This window comes from Arvicola amphibius, chromosome 3 (genome assembly GCF_903992535.2).
Source record: "Arvicola amphibius chromosome 3, mArvAmp1.2, whole genome shotgun sequence".
NCBI lineage: Eukaryota > Metazoa > Chordata > Mammalia > Rodentia > Cricetidae > Arvicola > Arvicola amphibius.
This window is the reverse complement of record NC_052049.1, coordinates 136483580-136506980: the sequence shown is the minus strand read 5'-3', so window position 1 is coordinate 136506980 and position 23401 is coordinate 136483580. Positions and strand designations below refer to the sequence as shown.

The following is a 23401-nucleotide window of genomic DNA, read 5'->3' as shown; positions in this document are numbered from 1 at the left end:
AGGCAGAGGCAGGAGGACCTTTATGAATTCAAGGCCAGCCTGGTCTACCTAGTGAGTTCTAAGTCAGCCAGAGCTACATAGTGAGACCGTCTCAAAAAAAAAAAAAAAAAAAAAAAGTATTTGACTGCTTATGAAAAGATGTAAGGAAAGAGAAAAGAAAGTTGCTCTAGAAGAGAATAACAGAAAGCGGGAGAAATGAAGATTCCTGGGGTCAGACCCTGTGCAAACACTGAAGATCTAACATGGAAGTAAGGGTGTTCCTGGGAAGATGAAAGGAAGAACAGCATGCTCACAAAAGGCAACAGGTTTCCTTTCACCTGTAACACCCCAGCAGCTGGAAAGGACATAACTGAGTCAGACAAAGAGCCACACACAGGCTTTAGACAGACTTGATCTCAACAAACACAAGGAGGTAGGTCTCTGAATTAGTGGAAAGTGGAGTTTAGCTAGAAGCCTAGCTCAGTACCTGGAAAGATAACATGCTACAGATCCTGACACAGCAGAACAGGGAGCATAGGAGGGGCTGAAAAGCTCCAAGAAGGAAGGAAAAACAAACAGCAAAGGTAGGATACTCTCTTGTATAGATTCTGAAAACTGAGCAGAATTACCAGGCTGGCAAAGGGAACAGTGAAACGGGCAAATAAAACCTGAGCACAGACTCTGAGCACAGACGCAGGACTCGCAACAGCACATAGTGAGACCATCTGCAGTAGCATGCCCTTGCAGACCAGGCGGAAGAGACTGCTAGCACTTTTGTTTTGTTCGATGTTCAAAGTTAACTTGGATACTGTTTGTGAACACACAATTAGGCTAAGTTTTCTGAATCAATGGTATCTCTACCCTTAAGAACTCAGATTCTGGTCTTTCAGAATACTCTGTTTTATCAAAAGCTACTTCATGTCCCCAACTATGTTTCTTATCATTTAGTTACTTAGGACAGTAAAAGATCACTCTGAGGATATGCATACCCTCTTTCATTTAAGAGAGTAAACAGAAAATAATCTGTATTATGAATGTATTATGAAATATTTAATCAAAATGAGTAACTTAACACATTCTGGTACCTCCCCCCCCACACACACACACACATTTTTGTCTACTTTTTGAGATCCTACAAAATAATACCAAGTATGAGTTCAGAACACTACAAAGTCATCTGTTCCTTCCCCACATGTGTAAGGTGCAATATTCATTTCTTCTAAATGTTTAACAATTGTTATGTGGAAGCATTAAAGAAATCAAAGTAATTACTAAATATGAAAGCATCACTGAAAATGGGGAACTTTTAGCAAATGTGCAGCAAGAGAATTCTTCAGAAATGCAAAAGCTTTTTTTTTTTTTGAAACAACAATGTACCTTAGGCAATGCAGTTTACTTCAGAATATTAATACTTTACAGAACTCACAAAAACTTTTAATAAGCCAACATTACCAACAGACTAAATTCTCCCAACGTGACACCAAATGAAAGCGGCCTTTCTGGATCAGTGACCTAACAAAGAAGAAAGGGAACATTAAAACATGAGATGGGCCGGGCGGTGGTGGCGCACGCCTTTAATCCCAGCACTCGGGAGGCAGAGGCAGGTGGATCTCTGAGTTCGAGGCCAGCCTGGTCTACAAGAGCTAGCTCCAGGACAGGCTCTAGAAACTACAGGGAAACCCTGTCTCGAAAAAAAAAAAATGAGATGGTAGGACCTTTAAAACAGAAAGCATCTCCCCAAAATGTGGTCAGCCCAGAACACATGTACATACAAATAATACCAAATGGATTCAGGGATAGTTTGTGTTTTTGTGTAACTAAAAATAAGAATTTAAAAAGAAGAGGTTGTTAATTTGAGACAAAGTGAGGGGAACACAGAAGGAGTTGGAGGAGGTGGGAGGGAGGGGTAGAGATTATGTAAATATAGTATTTGTGTATGCAATTCTCAGAAAATAAAAAATTTAAATTAAAAATAAAATGTTAAGTTAATAATAAAAATAATAAATAGTCAGCAGCTAGACACATTTCTAGGAGAAAGTAAATAAAGCCCAAGGGACTTTCAAAGGGGGAGAGGGGGCCCTGACAGTCATGTGTCCATAGGAGTATCATGACAGCGCCAATGCCACTAACTCGGTATTTTCCCAGAACTCTGATTTCCGACAAATAAGAAGCTCTGTAACTGTGACCAGTAGACTCCGATGTGTATCAGAATGTTCTTCACAGGCAGGTACAAGGAGGCACTACAGACAACAATTTCACCACTAAATGACTACTCCAACACTCGGATTTTCATCTTTGGAAACTTGAATCAACTTTATAGCTTTTTACTTCCCTTGATGCTTCAAAACTGCCTGGAAAGGGAAAATCCTAGGTTTTGGGTTTTTCTGGGGTTGTTTTTCTTGAGACAGGATCTCGCCTGGCCTTAAACTTTCAATCCTCCTACCTCAGTCTGGCTTCAGAATCTTAGTGCGTAATTTCCCAAGTCTATTACCTCAAACCTTCCAATGATAAACTGCTTTCTATCTCTGGACTTTGATATGTGATATAGACAGTGTTTAGCCTGTGCCACGACATGCATGATGTCATCGCCTGAGAGTGCAATAAGAGGTTCAAAAACCACAGACAATTGTTTGCTTGTGATGGAGGCATGAATTACTAGAAAAGCAAGTGTAAATGTTGTTCTAAGCCATCCAAATGGAACTCCAGTCTTGTCACAGAGACCCTTCTCACACAGGAAGTACATGTGCATGCTCTGGGGTATGTGGAAAGTACAAGCAGCTTCACAGATTTTATTAGCAATTAATACACATAAATATTTAATTTATATAAATATATAAGGAGCTGTGCGTGGTGGTGCACACTTGTAATCCCTGTACTCAGTGGATAGAGGCAAGCAGCCATGCTCAGTTATATATAAAGTTTAATGACAGCTTGGGCTACATGAGATCTTGTCTCAAAAAAAAAGTGTACGTGTGTGTGTGTGTGTGTGTGTGTGTGTGTGTGTGTGTGTATTTATGTATAGCCCGACTAACATAGCCTCTTAGAAAACGTCAAACACTGGCATATTTACAGGAGTGGCAATCTTAAATTTAAATTAGTTTCAAATAATCTTCAGACAAAATATCATAAGATACAGAATATCATAAAACACATTTAATGACCAACTTAAAATACTGAAATCACTTACGTCATCTTCATATTTAATGTGAATGTCTGTGATTTTCACTTGAACATTTTTTATTACTTGAGTTGCCAATTTTTCCAAAAATGTATCCTTTTTTGCTTCTTTGGGCTTATCTATGGAAACAAAAAAACAAGAGCTCAAGACTCGCAGTTCTCACGCACCTCAGAACCGACGGCCAAGGAGCGCAAACGCCACTACGTAATAGAAATGACAAGGTATTCTAGGGCCCTTTTTTAGGTTTTAGAGTCTGACAGACAGTTCCAACTTAAAATTCAGGTTTATATTTAAGCTGCACTTTACTGTTCATTTTACCTTCCAAGACAGAAATCAAGGTGTACAAACAGCACAGGGAGAACTGCGTGTACCTACCTTTGGAGCGATCATGACCTTTAAAACGTTTCTTAAAATGTTTTTTGTGCTTTTTACGCTTACGTCCTTCTCAGTGGAAGCATTTTAGTGAGAAAAGGATAAAAGTCAAGTTAGCAGACAAGAGGACAGAAAAGAAAATAAGAGAAAATAAGAGACTTCTTCCTGACATCAAAGCCCAGTGTCACTTACCCCCGCCTACACTGACTGACCTACTGCTTCAACACAAACACAAACTCACAAGCTTTCTTTGCTAGATAAATAACCTTTAATCTAGAGTATAACTTGGCAGGAACAATTATATAAAATATGGATAAAACGTATCCATTCACAATGGTGTTTTAATGTTTACAGCTACACATTTACAGTGTTACTTTAAATTCAATGTTACCAAAATACTGGAAATGTAATGATGATGATCTAAAAGCGCCAGGGGAAGGTTTTGAGCAATGTGTGGCAGGGACGGAGGAATACAAATGGGATGGATGGGTTGAGTGCCGATGGCCTCTCTAGATGACACCCTTCACAAACAGAACTGTGTAATAGGCATGCTTTATAGCTCATAAAAGTATGAGGGCACAGGGCATAAAATGTATACTAAACAGTATATTCAACTAGCAGTCATCCCTTTAAACTGCATCCTTTTTTATTTGACATTTTCACATTAACCAACACCTTTCTTTACCCAGTCTGTGAACGTTCTACTCAACGGACAGCCAGGCATCAGCTGTGACCTAAACTCCCCAGACATGTTCCTGACTCTGCCCCCATCCTCACTTTCTGCTAAAGGACCTTCTGCATTGCTACTACTTCTAAAATACTAGTTGAGCCCATCAATTCTGTTCAAAATCATTTAAAGTCTCTCTGCAGCCTGCCAAATAAAATCAAATGTGCCTGCATGACACAGGCCTGATCCCTGTTACTCCTGCCAGTCATGAATCATGGGAAACTGCAGAAAAGTTAACTGTAATTACAAAACACACATAATAATGCCAATGCCTTCTGCCTCCCTACACATCATTCTGTAAACAAGCTGCCATCCTCAAACTCTTTACTGAGCGAACTTCTAGGCACCGCTCTCTTGTGTTCAACACTCCTGCCATGTGACTCACTGCCTGTGTGAAGCTTGTCAGAGCTCCTCTGAGCAGCCCAGGGCCTGTCCCCACACAAAAGTCTAATACACAATGCAGGCACTGTATCTGCAATTTTGCCTGATTCTCTTGCCAGTGAGCAAGAGTTTCCTATCCAGCAGGAGGCTTCCAAGGACAGAGATTCATACCTAAGCAAAAAGTACATATTTGTCTGTTCAAATGTATTAAAACATCCACATGTAGACATTATAACAAAATACATAAATAAGAGAAATATATTTGTATAATTGAAAACTCTATTTTGTTTTGTTGATATTTGAAAACTATTCTACCTTAAAATTAAAATGTGAACTCGAATTACAAAAATAAACTCAAGTTTCCAGAAGAAAACACTTACACACATAACAGAAGCTGGAGAGCACAGACACCAACATTCTCTAACACAGCCACAGTTCCTGACTCCACTCCATAAATAAACATACAGAAAAACTGAGTTCTCAAGAAACACCACGTGTAAAAAAATAAGAAAGTCAGTGCTGTTCAGAAGCCATTCCACTCGCTGGAGTCTCCAGACCAAGCTGTTATCGCTCCAGCTTCGAAACTGGTCTAGTCCCTGTTCTGTCTTTAATGTCAGTTCTCCTGAAACCATTTTTAGTCTGCAAGAGTGCTACATAGTGATGAAAGTTCCCAATTAACATAACAAAGAATAAATTTAAGATTATCAAATACTCGACAACAGTTCTCAAAACTTTAGTCCCAGAAGCCTTTAATTCACATAAAACATGAGCAGTCTGAAGAGATTTTAAGTAATATAGGCTAGAATTATTCATATTTATCATGCTGGAAATAAAAACATAAACTATTTTCTTAATTCAGTCTAAATAATATTAAACTATCACTTAATTACTTATAATTATGCACTATGTATATACATATCATATATGTATACACACATACATACATACATACAATTTAAAGTCACAGTGATAAGAATCACATGATTTCTCATTTTTACGAATCCCCTTAATTTAGTAGAAGATGGCTGGATTCACATATCTGCTTCTGCCTTCAGTCTACTGAAATACATTGTTCTGACTGAAGTACATGATGGAAATATGATTTCAAAGCAGACTGCAACAGGAAAAGAGAAGACGTTTTCATGGTCTTTTGTGTAATTATGGAGAACGCACCCAAGTTCAGTAAGGGGAGTTTCTCAGTTAGTTTTATAATCAGGCGAATTACATTCAGTTGGCCACCTCACAATCACACGGGCCTCCCACACACAGTGGCTCACCGCCCACTGGTTACATGGAAAACATGCTGCAATGAGCAAGGCCGGGCACCCTCAGGCTCAGTCTCGCCACAGTCTAACAAAAGAGGCACATTTGCTGGAACCACCACCAGTCTCATGGGAAAGTCTGGCCATCCTGGGTGGCTGTTAAGCTCGAGGTGGCAAACGAGGGGTTTCTAAAATTCTAATGTTTCCTTAAAAGCACAATGTGTTACCACTCAAATATGCCAGTTCCCTTTTGTGAAGTGGCTACACACTCAAACTTGAATGATGACAATCTGTCAGTCTTTCAAATAAAAAAAAAATGGCTTTTGTCCATAAGAAGCAACTTCAGTTAACAACTCCCACATCTGCACAAAATCTCCCCTGCAAACAACCTCCCTCAGCATTCAGAAATGCTTCATACATGCTTTCTCTGTGTCCCACGAAACTTTAGAGACCTGCTCAAGAACTGATGTCTATTAAACTTAAAATTCCATTTTATCAAAAAAAGACTTTAAGCTATTCTGGCACACTTTCTTTTGCTTTTATAATGAGCGCACAGTAGCAAACAACACAATGACCTACTGATACAGTGAGGTGGCCCGCCTTGAATCGGGCCATGACAACCGCTGAGTTTACAAGCACTTGCTTGTATTCCTGCACACAATGTCAACTCCATGAAAAATTAAATGCTTTGATATCATTATGAAAATAGCCAGCTCTGCTTTCCTGAGAATCGCTGCTCTTAAGTGTAAGGACAATGGATGAAATAAGAAAAGAATATGCCCCTGGAAACTGAAAGGGGAAATGGTCATAAAGTACACATTCGCTCCCATCTAAGGGAATGAAGCCATCGCCTAAGGAACCTTCTCACTGCACATGACCCTCCCTTTATCCAAGGAGAAAGAAGATGAAGCAGTTAGGCTTCCTGCATTGTGACTTCTGCTGGCTTTTAACAAGGCCCAGTGTGGAACGTATTAGAATGGGTCACAAACATTCATTTATAACTTCCAGGCAGAGTCTTCCTAGAAAGACCAGAAAACACTGGCACCAGTGACACCAGAGAGCCAACTCAGTACAGCCTGTAAAACTGCACAATGAGCCCTGTGATTACCCACCCATGCTGTCCTCTGTATTGGGCAAAGTAACAAATCAGCAGTCAGCCACGGTTACTACCATGGTAGACTTGTAAAAGGAGAAATAATTTCAGGACAATTTCACTCAATGCTGTGAATCTTCCATGCAAATTCTCCCCACTGTCAAAATGAACATATATACTATAAAGATTCTATCTGCATAAGAATTCTAACATAACACTTTAAAATTAAAATTTAATTAAATTCTAAAATTAAGTTTTGAGATGCAGATCCACTTACCATTTAGTCAAAACAAATCTAAAATGTGATTAAATTAACATGAAAAAACCTCCTGAAGAGTAACATTTTATTTAAAATATTAAAAATCATTGCTATATGTCAAACCAAATCTAAAATGTGATTAAATTAACATAAAAAACTCCTGAAGAGTTACAGTTTATTTAAAATATTAAAAATGATTGCTATATATCTGGTACAAGTCCTAGTGTACAAAAGGTTCCCTTCTAAATCCTACAGTAAACAGCCTTCAGTTTGCCTTTGTGAAGCTTCAGGTTTTAACACACTGTAAGGGACAGCAGACTACAGAAGATTACACAATCAGGAAGGACCAGAGAAGAAATGCAGAGGTCCTGCCTTGAGGCCACAAACAAAGTACTACAATAAATAAATAATAAATAAATAAATCCATCTTATTGATTCTTGCAAATTTGGAAATCTCCACTCTGAGCAAGCGAGAGCAGTCAGGTGGAGGGCTCTACTACTATCCTAGAACGCTAAGGCCAAAGGGCAGTACAAATTTCACTATCATCTGCAGATATGAGAGCTCGCTCCACAGGGGCCGTGAACTATGCTCGCCCACCCACGAACACCAAGCTCCCAGCATGGAGTTTGCCAGAGGACACTCAAAGACTCAGTGAATGAGTGAATGGCTGCAGAGGGGAGGGGAAAGGAAGGGGTGACGAGGGTGTGAACATGAATTACATTTCCATATTTCTCAAAGGATGGCACACCTTTGTGTGTAATGGACTCCACTAAACGCTCAGGCATGGATAAGAACATCGATTTCATGAAGTATAAATAACCATGCATACCCACCAGGCTTGACGTCCTTGTAAACCAAGTTTTCCAAGCCATACATGAACTCCCCTGCGTGTGCGCCTGCATCCCACGGCAGCAGTAACCGAAACGCAAAGCATTATAAGACACCTGTAGTTTTGCACGGGAAATGCACCTAAACTTAGCTGCAAAGACTCAGAAACCGCATGACAGGACAAGAGAAGAGCCAGTGACAGGAAAGCCACCCGCTCCTAAGTAGACATTCCCAGTGACATCAGGCCCATTCTTTCAACATACAAACCTTATTTTCAGGTTAAAACAAAAATTCTACATCATGAAAACCGTAACAATCAAATAAGTCAAGGCAGGTAAATAGCAGTGACAGCTCAGGTCTTACTGTAATTTTCATTTCCAAACACAACACAAATGCACTCTGGATTCTTTTCCTGCCTGTCATTTTATCCATTTTCATTAAGTTCCTGTGATAGTGTCCATTCATTTTAAAGTCAGGTGAGAAATCCCATCTTACTTTATACTGTGATGTGTCCCTTTCAGATAGGCAGCCCGCACCCTCTACCCACTGGAGCCAGTAACAGCCAGCTAGACAGCACCCTCTCGCGTTCCCCTCCCAAATGAAGCATAGCCCGGACTGCAGCTTCAGGCTTTTAGAGGGAGGGAAACTTCTGAACTCCCTACTCCTCCATTGGCTAGAGATTAAAGTTCACTTTTGCACTGGCTAACTATGAAGTGAGTTTGTTCATAGACAGCACTTTGATGAGTGTCTGGTAATAATAAATACTCAATAAATGACTGTTGTTGTTGTTGTTGTTGCCATCTTCGTCATCACCCTGTTATTCAAATCTCTTAAAATTGATCTCAACTTAGTTTCCCAACCTTATATACAATTCGATCTCTCAAACCCTAAGCCATTCGCCACCATGCACTGTACTTTTCTACCCCGTCTCCCCATCTGTAATGTCCTTTCTCTCTCTTGCACGTTCACAGAGCCCACGAAAGCACACAACTTCACACTGTCACCGCATTCTGAACTCTCCATACTCTACCTGGGCCTCTTTCTCCTGTTCGCCATTTTAAAAAAAAAAATGTCTTATTTGTCCATTTGAAATGGAGGTCCATTTCCAACAATAAGAGAGCATACTGGCACAAAATTACCCAGCAGGTAGCAGACAGCGCCTTCGAAATCCTAATTCTGAACCTCCTTAATATTGCATTTTGATTATTTATTGTTAGATTGGTAGATTGTAGGTTGGTAGATTTGGGAGGCTGGGGATTTCTTGGAGGGAAGTTTTTCTAGTTTAAGGTGTGTGTGTGTGTGTGTGTGTGTGTGTGTGTGTGTGTGTGTGTTTGGCTTTTTGAGACAATTCTACAGTCCAGCAGGATGGCTTCAAACTCACCTGCCTCATCCTTCTGTGTGCTAGGATTACAGGTGTGAACTACTACTTCCAGATCTTCAATGTGATATCCTAAGCCCAGACAAAGGAAATCTGAAGTGCTGCAGCATTCAGCCTCGAGTGGAACTTTTGGTCACACTGACAGCTACTAGATGTGTCCAGCAAACACAGGAGGAAATGAGAGAAGAAGAAGCAAGGAAACCATGGAGGAGCTAATTCAACATACAACTAAGAGGACTAAGAGGCTCAGCCAGACTACATGTGGCAGAACCAAAAACATAAGCAAGTAGAAATTAAAACATTGTGGGTGCTGAAGATGAAGCTCGGTAGTAGAGCTCCTGCCTAGTGTGCAGGAAGTCGGGTTCATTTATCCAGCACTAAATAATAATAATAATAATAATAATAATAATAATAATAATAATAATTAATAATAATAATAATAATAATAATGCAGAAAACAAAAGAAATGCCAAGAAAAAAAATAATAATAAGGCGTACACAGAGAGGACCAAAACAGGGATTAAAGCAGCTGGAAAGGGCCTGAAAAACCACCAGTTCATGTGTGGAAAACTTAAGTATGTTCACACAGCAGACTAAACAAGGAATGAGAGGAAGTATTTACAAGACAAGAAAACAAGGCTTCCGGAAGGAACTGTAATCACAGTCTGTCGCTAGGTCTTTATACTGAACGTTTACCTTCACAGTGAGTCACAGGCCAAAACTCAAGACCTATCCACATTCTGAGAAGATGCAGAGGGCATCGCTCTGTGGCCTTTGGGGCTCGTGCCAGCAGGAAAGACAGGGAGGAAATCAGAGCAAAAAGAAACAGCAAATTCAAACTCCTAGACGACCATAACAAGGAGTCTGGGGTAATGTCCTACATGGCAGTGTTGATACTCCTAAAACATAAACTGGCTTCGAAGAAGAGGGTGTGAAGGACAGCAGAGTGCACAGGGGACTGCCGTCTATCATCCGGAGTGTTATGGGGAAACACTGCATGCTTATGTGTGTCTCACAAAAATAACATTTTAAATATGGAAGTTAACATATGGGAAGCTATCTATGATCACCTTCCCAAGTACAGAAAGCCACTCCAGAGACATGAAAGGAGAAAAGGGTTATCTTTACAGCTAAGTAAGTTCTCCAAAATTAAAATAAAAAGCTTCAGTTTTTATTGCAAACAATGGTAGCAGTGTTTTACAAGGTTAGCTGTTTCAGAGTGGGTCAGCATGAAGGATCTATCTTTGCTCTTATTATCTGCCCATGCAAGCCCGCGCATCCCCTCTCCTCATCTCCCCAAGTCGCTGCACAGGCAATTGTGCCATAGTGCTCTAGAATCCAGAGAGAGGGGAGGTAAGGCTGAAGAAAACGTGATTACTAAGTAACTCATCACTACGGTAAGATGTGAAGCGTTTAAAGGATGTAGTCATCATTCACATGAGAAGCGTCAGAAGAAGATGATGCATATCCAGGGAAACGAGGGTAGAATATTTACAACACAGTCAAAAGGATTAAATGGATTCCTTCAGTTACAGGAAATAATCTCTCAACATATTTCTCAATTACTAAATTCAACTATTTTACATTCAGAACTTATACATAAAACCAGATTTGAAAACAATTTCACTTTCTGAATGTTACTTTTTAATATTATATTTTATTACATATGTGTATGGGTGAACAAGTGTACATGTAGAAATCAGAGAAGAGCTTGCAGGAGCCAGTTCTCTGCTTCCACCATGTGGATCTGAGGAATCGAACTCAGCTTGTCAGGATTGGTGGCATGTGCCTTTACCCCAAAGCCATCTCTCCAGGACCCATTTTCTGAATTTTAAATACATTCTAACAAATCCTAAAATTTATCACCCATGAAGATGTCATGTTTGCATTACATACAGACAGACCTAATGGACCTACTCGTGCAGAACCAGATCCATATGTGTTCACCCTCTATAGAGAACCATGATTCTCCGCCAGACCCAAGCATATCAGCTCAGAGATAAGCCCTAACTACCTACAGTCAAAGGACAAAATGTATAGGACGTTATCAGTGTGCCAATTAAACCGTCAACTACTAAAACAGGTCAGTTCATATCTTTCCTACAGGGCACTGGAAATACTAACGTATTTCTTAAGCAGTTACAATAGTCCTGCCAAAAAGGACATTGGCGATTTCACAAAAGGTAACATATTAATTACATATGTGACTATAAATATATAATTATGTATCAGTGTGCCTAAATATGCCATTATACCTTATATGTGTGCATGTATGTACACATGTATGTAGCATATGCATACAGATGTGGGGCAGTGTGCATGTGCATATGAATTAAGAAAATATATTTACTCTGGAAATTCTATAGAAAGAAATGAAATTCTAGTGCTCTCCAAGTATCACACCTCATTTTTACTGAACTATTTCTACATAATTCTAATGAAACAAAACTGCTTATTAAAAATCCTACTGGACTTCCCTCAGAAAACCTCAGCATGCTTTATTTTGAAAAAAGAAGCAACACAAATAAAGAAAAGTTGTCCTAAAGATGTAGATATTGAAGTTTCAATGGAAAGATGACACTCTAAAGCAGAAAAGTGAAATATTTTCTTCCATTACGGTAGGCTCTGTATTATAGCTGGCATTAGTGACTTCTAGTAAAGAATCAACATTTCTGCATAAGAAAAACATACTTCAGACAAAAAGGGATTAGGGTCAATGATCAGGAACCTCCAAGAGCAGATATTGTTGTGACTATTTGAGGAGGGTCTCCTATGTTGCCCAGGCTAGCCCACACTACTGGGCCACGGGGTCTCCCACATTAACCTCCAGAGTAGCCAGAGTCAGAGTGACACTCAGCTCAAGAAGTCATTTCTAAAAAGACTTCTCACTGATTCATGTTACCAGGGCCACAGAAAGAGCCCTCCCTTGTGTGGATCTGTAATTCGGGTAATTTTTAAGTTAATATTTGCCTTGTCTTGTTCTGTTTTGTTTGTAGAAAAAAAGAAATTTCATACACAGTGAAACAATAAAAATTCAAAACCATCTGCCTTATGTTGTCAGAGACTCTAAGTCTTCATCACTGAAGCCCATACACACACAGGCAGCAAGTGACTGAATACTGCTGTGGGATACAGAGCCACGCCTCGGTCAGACAGGGACGTGGTCTGCCTCCGGAGCGCCCGTCAGACTCACGCTACAGACTGACAAGGCTCTTCAGTTCCTTCTGCTCTGGCGCTAGAAATCAGAGGCAAAATCAAAATGTAACATAATTATTAAATTTATCCTTTATAAAAACAAATTTTTGAGGGTGTTAAAATGTTGAAACCTGAAGAAAAGACTTGTTTTGGAAATCCATTTATCTTATGAAGAGATGGGGAAACAGGATCGCAGCAGCAGCGCCTCGCCACATCTGCACCGTGATAGCTTACCCTCATCATCTCACAGAAACACAGGTGAAGATGAATGCAGCACATAAAACACACATATCTCAGTGTTATCAAAACACAGCTGTCACCAGGCAAAAGCAATCGATCTTCAACGCTGGTCAATAAAATATTCATAAACAGTATTTTAAGATTTGAAAAGAAAATTCTTTGAAACTGGGCTTTAAAAGGTCTGTGAGAGCAGAATGGTGGTGGCGCACACCTTTAATCCCAGAACTTAGAAGACAGAGACAGGTGGATCTCTGTGGGTTCGAGATCAGCCTGGTCTACAGAGTGAGTGCCAGGACAGCCAGAGATACACAGAGAAACTCTATCTTGAAAAAAGAAAAACACAGGAAAAAAGAAGGCATTAAATGATAGGAAATATGTCTGAAATACAGCTAGGTATTTAAAATAAATATATTCTACCTTTCTCTGCTGCTTTTTGAAGGGCTTCTTCAATTCGGGAAAGTTCTTTCTGCTTAATATCCTGCAAGGATTTTTCTTCTTTCTCTGCATCATACTTAATACCTAAAAACATACAATTAATTCTCAGAAAGAGATGAAATCAGTACACAAATGGAAAACTTCAACCTCATCATAATCATATGTTAACACTATTTTTTATAAGTCAAAAAACACTTCTGTAAAGATTAACCATATAAGAATTTACATTTTTACATAAAAATTAATTACAATCATTATATAAAAATCATTTACACATAAATGATTCCTATTTCTTTATAAAGCATCACAAAGGAAAAAAGGAAAGAAATTAGGAAGCAGAAGGTAGCTAAAAAACAAAAAGACAGAAAAGGCTGGATACATCACTTAAAAAAAGCAGGAGACACAAAAATATTATCAGAATACTCACTGCTACTGATTGAGTGGTAAAAAAATTATTATCTATAAAAATAAGTAAGAGTGCTGGATATAATGGTGCAGTGGCTCAGAGCATTTGTTGCTCTTGCAGAGGACACAAGTTCAGTTCCTAGCACCCAAATCAAGCAGCTCTCAACTTTAGTTCCCAAAGACCTGACACCCTCTTCTAGCCTCCAGGAGCACCTGCACACATGTGGTGAGCTGAAACTCACACAGGCACACACAAATACAAAAAGGGAGGGAGGGAGGGAGGGAGGGAGGGAGGGAGGGAGGGAGGGAGGGAGGGAGGGAGGGAGGGAGGGAGGGAGGGAGGGAGGAAAGCTAGGTGTAATAGTGGCTCATGCCTATAGTCCCAGCACTCCAGAGGCAGAAACAATAAATCTCTGAGTTTGAGGCCAAGCCTGGTCTACAAAGTGAGTTCCAGGATGGCCAGGGCTACAGAGAGAGACCCTGCCTCAAAAATAAACAAACAAACAAACACCTATCATCTGGTGTCTATACAGATTGACAAAAATGTTTTCACAAAGCATTTGAGGAATATTTAATAATCCTAACACACGCTGAGCAGTGGTGGCGCACGCCTTTAATCCCAGTACTGGGGGGTGGGGGCACAGGCAGGCAGATCTCTGTGAGTCTGAGGCTAGCCTGGTCTACAAGAGCTAGTTCCAGGACAGATACCAAAGCTACAGAAATCCTATCTTGAAAATCAAAAATAAAATAAAATAATCATAATAATCCTAACACATCATTTTATCTGTCATCTCATATCTGATAACAAGAAAATACAAAAGTTAAAAAATGTATAAAAAGGAGATTTTGAATGAAATATAGTAGCACATATATGAAGCTGCCATGATGAGAGGCATTATCTGTATGATGAACTAAAAGAAAACATATAAGAGAAAAAAAGAACTAATCATAATATTTCATAATAGCAAAAGACAGCTAATACTCACTACCTTTCAAAATTTTCAGTATCACCTTGAAAACCATGAGACACAAAAAGCATAAAAGCATCAAGCCAATGCTATGGGCTTACTGTCGTAGCTACTAAATACGGACTCTAGTACGGCCAACAGTGAAGCAAGCAAGGTCAAAAATAAATACTATACCTATATTATAAACACTATATCAACACGATGGTTGGGAAACCCAAAGCATTCAAATTTTTCTCATATTGTCCATTTTAGCTGAAAACACTAATAATTAGATATATTAAGCTTTAAAATACTAATTATTATTAAAATATTGTGATTCCTAAGGAAGAAAAAACTTGCTATACATGTTTGAAAGAATACCTGTTTAAAATCGGAAGCAACAATATATGGGAAAAGTTTCCAGTTTTGAAATATGTAAATTAATATATTGGTACATTCTAAATGTCTTACTTCAATTCATACAATTACTTCAACAGTACATCTGTCAAGTACATCACAACATAAAATAAGTAATCATGGGGAATAAAATTAAAATAGACAGTTTATTGTCTTCAGCAACAACAGAAAAGCATTTGGTTTACAAATGTAGCAATACGTGTGTACACATACACAATTGTCTGCTTATTCATTACACTATGTGATCAGTTTCTAACATATGTTCTAGCTTCCTCGTTATATCAGAAAACTTCACAGGGGAACAACTTCACTTCATTGTAATGACACAGAATGATTACAGTGTAAAACAACATACTTGCTCCAGGGACCACAAGCAGGTATAATCCTTCTAGGGTGGCAACAACTGCTTCTCCATAAAGGTTTTTCCAAGGAATCTTCAAAGTTAATTTATCTAAAGAAACATAATTTCCGTTATAAATCCTTATTTGACTGCTAAAGAGGATACAAATAGATTTCTCACTTCCCATGAAAAGCACAAAACTCTTCAGGCATTTAGTATGTTTGTCATTTGGGAAAAAATGGGAGGGTAATATTTAAAGTGCATATTTTATACTTTCCAAACTTTATGACAAGTATTTCATTTGATAAATCAAACAGTAATCACAGCAATCTGGAATAGGAAAAGGCAGCTCAATCTCAGAGGGGTGAAATTAATCATTTGTGTCCAGCAAGGTCTTCAGTGAGGACGCTGGAGGCAGAGCTCTGCACTGGACACACCTGAAGACTGCACACGCTTTTCCTGCCTCACCAACAACTGAATCAACACAGCCACCATTAAGTACTGTCTGGCCATCAACATGGCCACTGTAAATACTACCTGTGGCCATCAACACAGCCACTGTAAACAGTGTCTGCAAACAGGAACCAAAGCAGCAGAGCAGTCCCTTCTCTCTTTTATGAATGTGGGCAGCAGGTCAGACAGCTATGAATGGAAGAGGCCAGATCTGAAGGCAAGGCGTGCTGTTTCACAATCAGCACTATCTTCTTTTATGGTGCTAATGCTATACAACTCAGATTTGTTACTTTACAAATACATACTGACAGAGCAGAACACACTTTCTCTCTTAAAAACAATGGTATGAGGTGGAGCTTGATGGTGCACACCTGTGATCCCTGTGACCAGTCGGGAAATGAGAGCGGGAGGATTAGGAGTTCAAAGCCAGCCTCACCACACAGCAAGCTCAAAGTCAGCTTAATGATAGGCAGAAATGAGCCCATAAAAACTATTACTCTTCACTGAAGAACTATGGTCCTAATCTCAGTAACTTATTTGGTGTTGTTTGAGGAGTGCACAGCAGAAGAGAAAAGAGATCTGAATGCTATAACAGGTAAAACGGGGCACCTTATCATAACTCTATCTTTTCCATATCTCTAGAACTCCTCTTTCCAAGGCCACAGACAGCGAATGTCATGATTACTACAATTCTGTTCTAATCTTTTAGAGTGAGTACCACCTATATGTACAATGTACAATACCTACACATAACTTCATGACCTCCTAACAAGGCAACTGCCTTCTTAGTGAGTATAAGATCAAAAACACAGACACTCATGCTTTGTGCAAGCCCATGGGAGGCCTGCTCTTTCTGAATGGAGATGGAGGAAAAGCGGGTGGGGAGGGAGAGTATATGAGAAAAGAGAAGGGATGGAAGGAGTGGAGGGAGGGGAAACTGGTTGGTATGTAGAATAAATGAAAAAAAAAGTTACTTAAATAAAATTAAAAAGAAAAAGCCACAGACATTATCCCATTAACATAACTGAAAGGACTATCTGTTCCTTACCCTTCTCTCCATTCACCTAATTTATCAAGTCATCCCGCAAAGAGGTCCTGAAATCATTCAGTTAGTTATATGGCAATCTCATTTCTGAGCATACGTGGTATCGGAGGCTGAACCTAGGAGCCCCACACATGCCACGCAACTGCTGTACCACGAAGCTGTCTCCCAACCACAAGTTCTACTTTTTGTTTGTTTAGAGGCAAAATCTAATCTGCCCTGGTTGACCTTGAACTTTCTCTGCAGTTCACACAAATACAAAAGAGCTCAAAAAAGAAGGTATCAAGAAAGTAAATAACCCAATTTAAAAACGGGGTATAGATCTAAACAGAATTCACAAAAGAGAAAATTCAGATAGTTGGGAACCACTTAAGAAATGTTCAGCAACCTTAGTCATCAGGGAAATACAAATCAAAACCACTTTTCACTTTCATTTTCACCATCAGAATGGCTAAGATCAATAAAACAATTGACAACTCATACTGGTGAGGATATAGAGTAAGGGAAACACTCCTCCATTGCGGGTGGGAATGCAAACTTGTACAACCACTATGGAAATTAGTGTGGTGATTCCTCAGGAAGATGGGGATTAATCTACGCCAAGATAAAGCTATACTACTCTTGGGCACAAGTCAAAAGATAGTGCATCCTACAAGGATACTTGTGCAAGCGTATTCTTACTCAACCATATTCATTGCTGCTCTATTCATAATAGCCAGAAATTAGAAACAACCCTAAACGGAAGAATGGAAAGAGAAATGTGATACACCTACACAATGGAATACTAGCCATTTAAAAAATGAAATCATGAAATTCCCAGGTAATTGGATGGAACTAAAAAAAAATTCATTGTGAGGTATCACAGGTCCAGAAAGACAAATACAATATGTATTTGCTTATATGCGGATATTAGCTATTAAGTCATTGATAACCAAGCCACAATCTGTAGAACCACAGAGGTTAGGTATAGAGTAAGGGACTGGAGGGACAGAGAGATCTCATTAGGAAAGGAAAAGAGAATAGATAGTCAAGAATGGATCAAAAGGACTGGAACAAGTGGGGAGCAGGAGGGGAGAGGAAGATGAGGGAGGGAATACGGGGAGAGATGGATAAAATTAAGGGTCATCGGGGTATTATGGAAACCTCATACAGTAGAAGCTTTCTAAAATTTATGCATATATGAAGGCAATCTAAATAAAATAGATAATGGGGGAGACAGAGCCCCCAACTGGCCATCTCTTTGTTGGCTAAAGGGGCCTTTTAGGAATCCCCAAACAACCCAGACTATTGCCAAGACTACAGGTTGCTCGCCACAAACTGATGGCAAGACCTCATGATAAAGACAACACCTACACAACTCAGTGACTATGAAGAAGCTGAGTTGTTCCCTAGATAGAGTCTTCAACCCTACATTCTAGCATCGTTGGTATAGGAAGGTATCTGAACACGAGCAAAGGAGAAACAAACACACCCCCAAACCCTAAAATCTACAATGCTGTCATGTTTACAAGATACATTAAGGCAATGGTAGCACAGAGTGTGTGGGAGTAACCAATCAATGTCTTATTTGACTTAAGGCCCACTCCACAAGATGGAAGTCATACCCAACACCACTTAGAGGAACAAGAACCTGAAACTACACATCCCAGGGACCTAAGGGAAAACCAAATACTACTGACTTTAAAAAATTAATAATAATAAATGTAGCAATAGGGTGATGGTGACATATGCCTTTAATCTCAGCACTCTGGAGGCAGAGGCAGGTGGATCTCTGTGAGTTTGCCAGTCTGGTCTACAGAGCAAGTTCCAAGACAGGCTCCAAAGCTACCCTGTCTTTAAAAAAGTGAAAAAAAGAAAGAAAGAAAGAAAGAAAGAAAGAAAGAAAGGAAGGAAGGAAGGAAGGAAGGAAGGAAGGAAGGAAGGAAGGAAGGAAGGAAGGAAGGAAGGATTCCTAATGACATTCTGTATACTCATAGATCAGTGCCTTGGTCAGCCAACATCAAAAAAAGCTTCCTCCTGCAGTAGATAGAAACAAATAAAGACTCACAGTCAGACATTATGCAAAGAATAAGAGACCTAAATGGGATGTTTCTGTTAAATCCCTCCTGTCAGGACACAAAGAACCCTGAGGAAGACGAAGCCAGAAAGAGTGTAAGAGCCAGAGGAGATGGAAGACACCAGGAAAACAAGACCCTCTAAATCAACATGATCAAAGCTTGTATGGACTCACAGAGACTGAGGAAGATGCACAAGGCCCAGACCAGGGTCTGTACCAGGTCCTCTACCTATGCAGTATGGACTCCAGTTGAGTGTTTTCATGGCATTCCTGAGCACGCACATGAGTGGGCACCTGACGCTTGAGCCTTCTCAGGCTCTTTTCCTTCTGTTTGCTTTGTCCAGTTCCAATGTGTTAAGTTTCATTATACTGTATTATATTGTATTCATTATACTATTATCCTTTAGAAGACTGTTTGTCTGTTGTGTTGTTTTTGGGGGGGGGGGGGGGGGAGGGAGGGGGGGGGGGGGAGGGCAGGGGGAGGGTGGGGGGAGAGGGAAAAAGGGGCCAGCGCCGCCCTCCCTCCGCCCCCCTCCCTCCCCTCCTTCTCCCCTTTTCTCTCCCCTCCTTCTCCCCCTTCCCTCCCCTCCCCTCCACCCATACCTCCCCTCCCTCCCTCTCAAGGCCAAGGAGCCATCAGGGTTCCCCACTCTATGCTAAGACCAAGGTCCTCCCAACTCCCCCCAGGTCCAGGAAGGTGATCGACCAAGCTGAGAACCCATAAAGATGAACATGGGATGTACTCACTCATATTCGGTTTCTAGCCATGATTATAGGACATCGAGCCTATAAGTTTGGGATCCTTGAGAAGATAATAAGAAGAACCTCCACCTGACGATAGATGAAGAAAATGACAGAGCCCCACCTTGGAGCACCGGACTGAGCTCCCAAGACTGTTTTCTAATGAGAGACTTTGGATCCAGATGGGAGAAGATTAGTGGAAGGAAAATGGTAATCCGAAAATATTATGTGAGAAAAAAAATCTATTTCAATCAAAGGGTGGAAAGGATGCTAAAACAGTAAAGGATAAACTCCTAAAATTTGGCAGTATAGTGATTTAAGAAAGGAAATAATAGAATCTAGCAGTAGGGTAGGAGTGGACAAATGAGTCATTAAGTCAAATTCTACAGTAATAGTAACCCATGAAGAGAGATAAATTGATGATAGATAGATAGATAGACAGACAGATAGTAGAGAGATAGACGGATGAATAGTAGATGATAGATAGATAGATAGATAGATAGATAGATAGATAGATAGATAGATAGATAGATAGACAGACAGACAGATAGATGATAGATAGATAGATAGATAGATAGATAGATAGATAGATAGACGATAGTAGAGAGATAGACGGATGAATAGTAGATAGATGATAGATAGATGATAGATAGATAGATAGATAGATAGATAGGTAGATGATAGGTAGATAGATAGATAGATAGATAGATAGATAGATAGATAGATAGATAGACAGACAGATAGATAGTAAATAGTTTGTAGACAGATAACTTATAGATTCAGACAATTTTGTTTCCTTAAGTTAAAATCAGGTCACATGGACTATTTGAGAGAACTCTGTAGATTAAATTTCCTATTGAAAATTTTCTTCAGCAGTCACATTTGCTGAGTTATGGATGGCAGATGAGAATTTAGCTGCAAAGAAGAAGACTTTGTACTTACCCAAGCACATCCTCCTTACCACACTGCTGAATAATACTACAAGTGACGATGAGTGGAAGAAGGGAAATGAACTTCATTTAAAGTCTATGTAACAGAGTTTTTAAACTGTATGACTTTCACATATATAAAGAAAATAAACAGGAAACTGGGTTATCAGCTTTGAAAACAGAGATGTTTTGTGTAGTAAAGTCAAAGACTGGAAGTCATGACCACATTTCAAAATGCCCTTCTGTTTTAGAAAGTAACATTCTATCTCTTTGTCCTTTAAAAAGTACATAGGTATTATATATGGTATACATTAGTTTAGAACTCTGAAATTAATTATTTCTGAAAATAATTAAACCAAAAACTTCCCACACTTTTGGTAAAGCAAAGATGAATTGTCGAGTTTAACAGCACAGGTAAAGTAAAAACTATAACAGACTAAGTAACTCAATGAAGGGTGAAGTACTTACCGATTTGGCCAGCCTTGACTTTGAAAGGAACATCTAATTCACTCTTCAGAAGAAAGAAAAAACATTAAAGAATTTCTCTAAGCAACCCCCAAATCACTTCTGTACATCAATGATATACAGTTCAATAACTCATGGTTATGAATGCTTCCTTAAATGGTGGTTTTACATAAAGAAGTCACAGAGAAGGAAAGTTATCAATAGAAGGGCATTCATAGGGAAAATGATTGCATAAATAGGTTATTTTTAAAAATGAAACAGATAGGCACTGTTTACCTGAAATGCAAGAAGTGGGAAAGAACTGGGTCCATGCACTTAAGTCAGCTAAAAACAATCACTGAATAATTCTCTTAGATAATACATTTAGCAAATGAGCAAACAAAACCCCCCTGGAAAGGAAGGTGCTAACAACTATCTACCAAGTTATCATTTCTTTTAGATAAATTATATATGCCAAACAATACTAACTTTTGCCTCATCTGGATTCCTGGTTGCTAAGCCATTACTCTCATTCATAAAGATGACAAATCTTCAGAATTATTAGACTTTAATCAGTCAGTACAGACTTTCTGCTAGTTATTACCTAACACAGTAGGATGCTGTGAATATCTGAACACTGAACTACAATACTACAGGCTACAGCTAACGAAGAATCCATTTTCAGGAGCATACAATTCCACAAACACCTAGGTGCAGAGGAACTGAACACAGTACCTTTGACAAAAGAATTGGAAAAAGCAGTGACTCTGTTTCCTGGGGGTCTAGAAAGGTATACTCAACATAAGACACTTAATAAGTGCTGTCTTGTGCTTATTTTTATTCACTTGGCATAATTTTAACAATGAGTAAAGTTCACATTTCCAAGTAAAACTTCAGGCTAGGGACACAGCACAGTGTGACAGCACCTGCCCGACACACAGAAGGCATAAGGTTCAACCCACAAAACCGTAAAGAAAAACCATCAACAAAACTGAGTTAGTTAAATTATGAAAGAAGCCTAATTTTAACTAATAAAGTCTATGAATTATGAAGCAACTTATTATTTTAATCAGAAAAAAATCGGCTGACAGCTCAATCTGTCTCCTGGGAATGTTAATGAGTACTGTCTGTGCCCATGGCTGTATTTATAATTATTTCCTACAAAATCTCATAAATTGAGAAAAAATAAACTTGACTCTAACCTCTATCACCAGAATCATTAAGTTCTAAATTTTTAAATAAAACGTTAAAAATGGTGGCATGCCACATAAAGTCTGGGAAGGACAGTTAAGTACTCTGAGTTTTTCCAGTGTGCCAGGCTCTCTTTCTCATCTTGGCAGGCCACAAAGCCAAGGCGTAGCCTGCTAGTGAATGAGCGCTCAAGCATAATAAGACACTGAAACTAAGAAATAAGAAAATCTAGGGCATGCTTGTAATGTCAGCATTTGAAAAATGGAGGCAGGGAGCTCAGGAATTCAAGGTGAGTCTTATCTACATAGTGGATATGTGGCTACGCGAGACCCTATCTCAAAAGAGAAAAAGAAGCATGTGTGCATGCACACAGGAAGCACACATGCAGGAAATCTGAAATGTGGTCCATACACACTCTTAAGTGACATCGTAGACTTCAGTTTTGCACAAGGTAAATGTAAACCCATTGGGTGGAGAGGGTGAATGCTGCTTTGCTTGTAGCTCAACAACAAACGATGCAAATTCCTCACTACAGCTGAGTCAGTCTTACATCACTATCACCTCAGTCCTCCCAGGCTAGCCTATCACTACGGTACCTCCACACCATCTAGACCACTGGTTAGCACCAAGCCCTAATTTACCTGGAAAATGTATAAGGATAATTTGAAGAAAAGTATTTCTGTAAGACAAATGGAGACAGCAAAGCTACAACAATCAAATTAGGTCAAAAAAGAACTCCATTTGAAAAAAAAAGAAATACTAAAGGCTATACAATCAAATTAATTCACAGGAAGAACTACATTTTGCAAAACAAATAAAAAGTACTATTTTGATCATTGGGGGAAAATTGTAAATCTTTAATCCATAATTTCAGACGGCAAATAGTTAAATAAGGAACCCAGCTTGGTGGTGTGGCTCAGTCACTTTATCTGGTACCTGGTACAGATGCCTAGTAACCAAACATTTCCAAGAGCCTGCCAAACTAACTGAGTTATTACACGTAATTTAAAAATAATAACCCTTACCAGAGCATTTTCTTTTATCTGTAGATTATCTAAAGCCACATTACCTGTAAAAGGAAAAGACAAGAAATACAACATTAATACAG

General features: G+C 39.2%; 1 protein-coding gene across 1 annotated transcript in view; it reads right to left on the bottom strand.

The window, feature by feature from the left end:
- Nucleotides 1–23401, bottom strand: part of Vps13c (vacuolar protein sorting 13 homolog C) — a 157683-nt gene that overhangs the window by 121357 nt on the left and 12925 nt on the right. The window contains exons 2-7 of the mRNA XM_038321759.1: nt 23319–23362; nt 21127–21169; nt 15453–15548; nt 13311–13412; nt 3167–3276; nt 1432–1491 (exon numbers count right to left, since the gene is read on the bottom strand). Coding sequence (XP_038177687.1) covers nt 1432–1491; nt 3167–3276; nt 13311–13412; nt 15453–15548; nt 21127–21169; nt 23319–23362 — 455 coding nt within the window. The remainder of the gene's footprint in view (nt 1–1431; nt 1492–3166; nt 3277–13310; nt 13413–15452; nt 15549–21126; nt 21170–23318; nt 23363–23401) is intronic.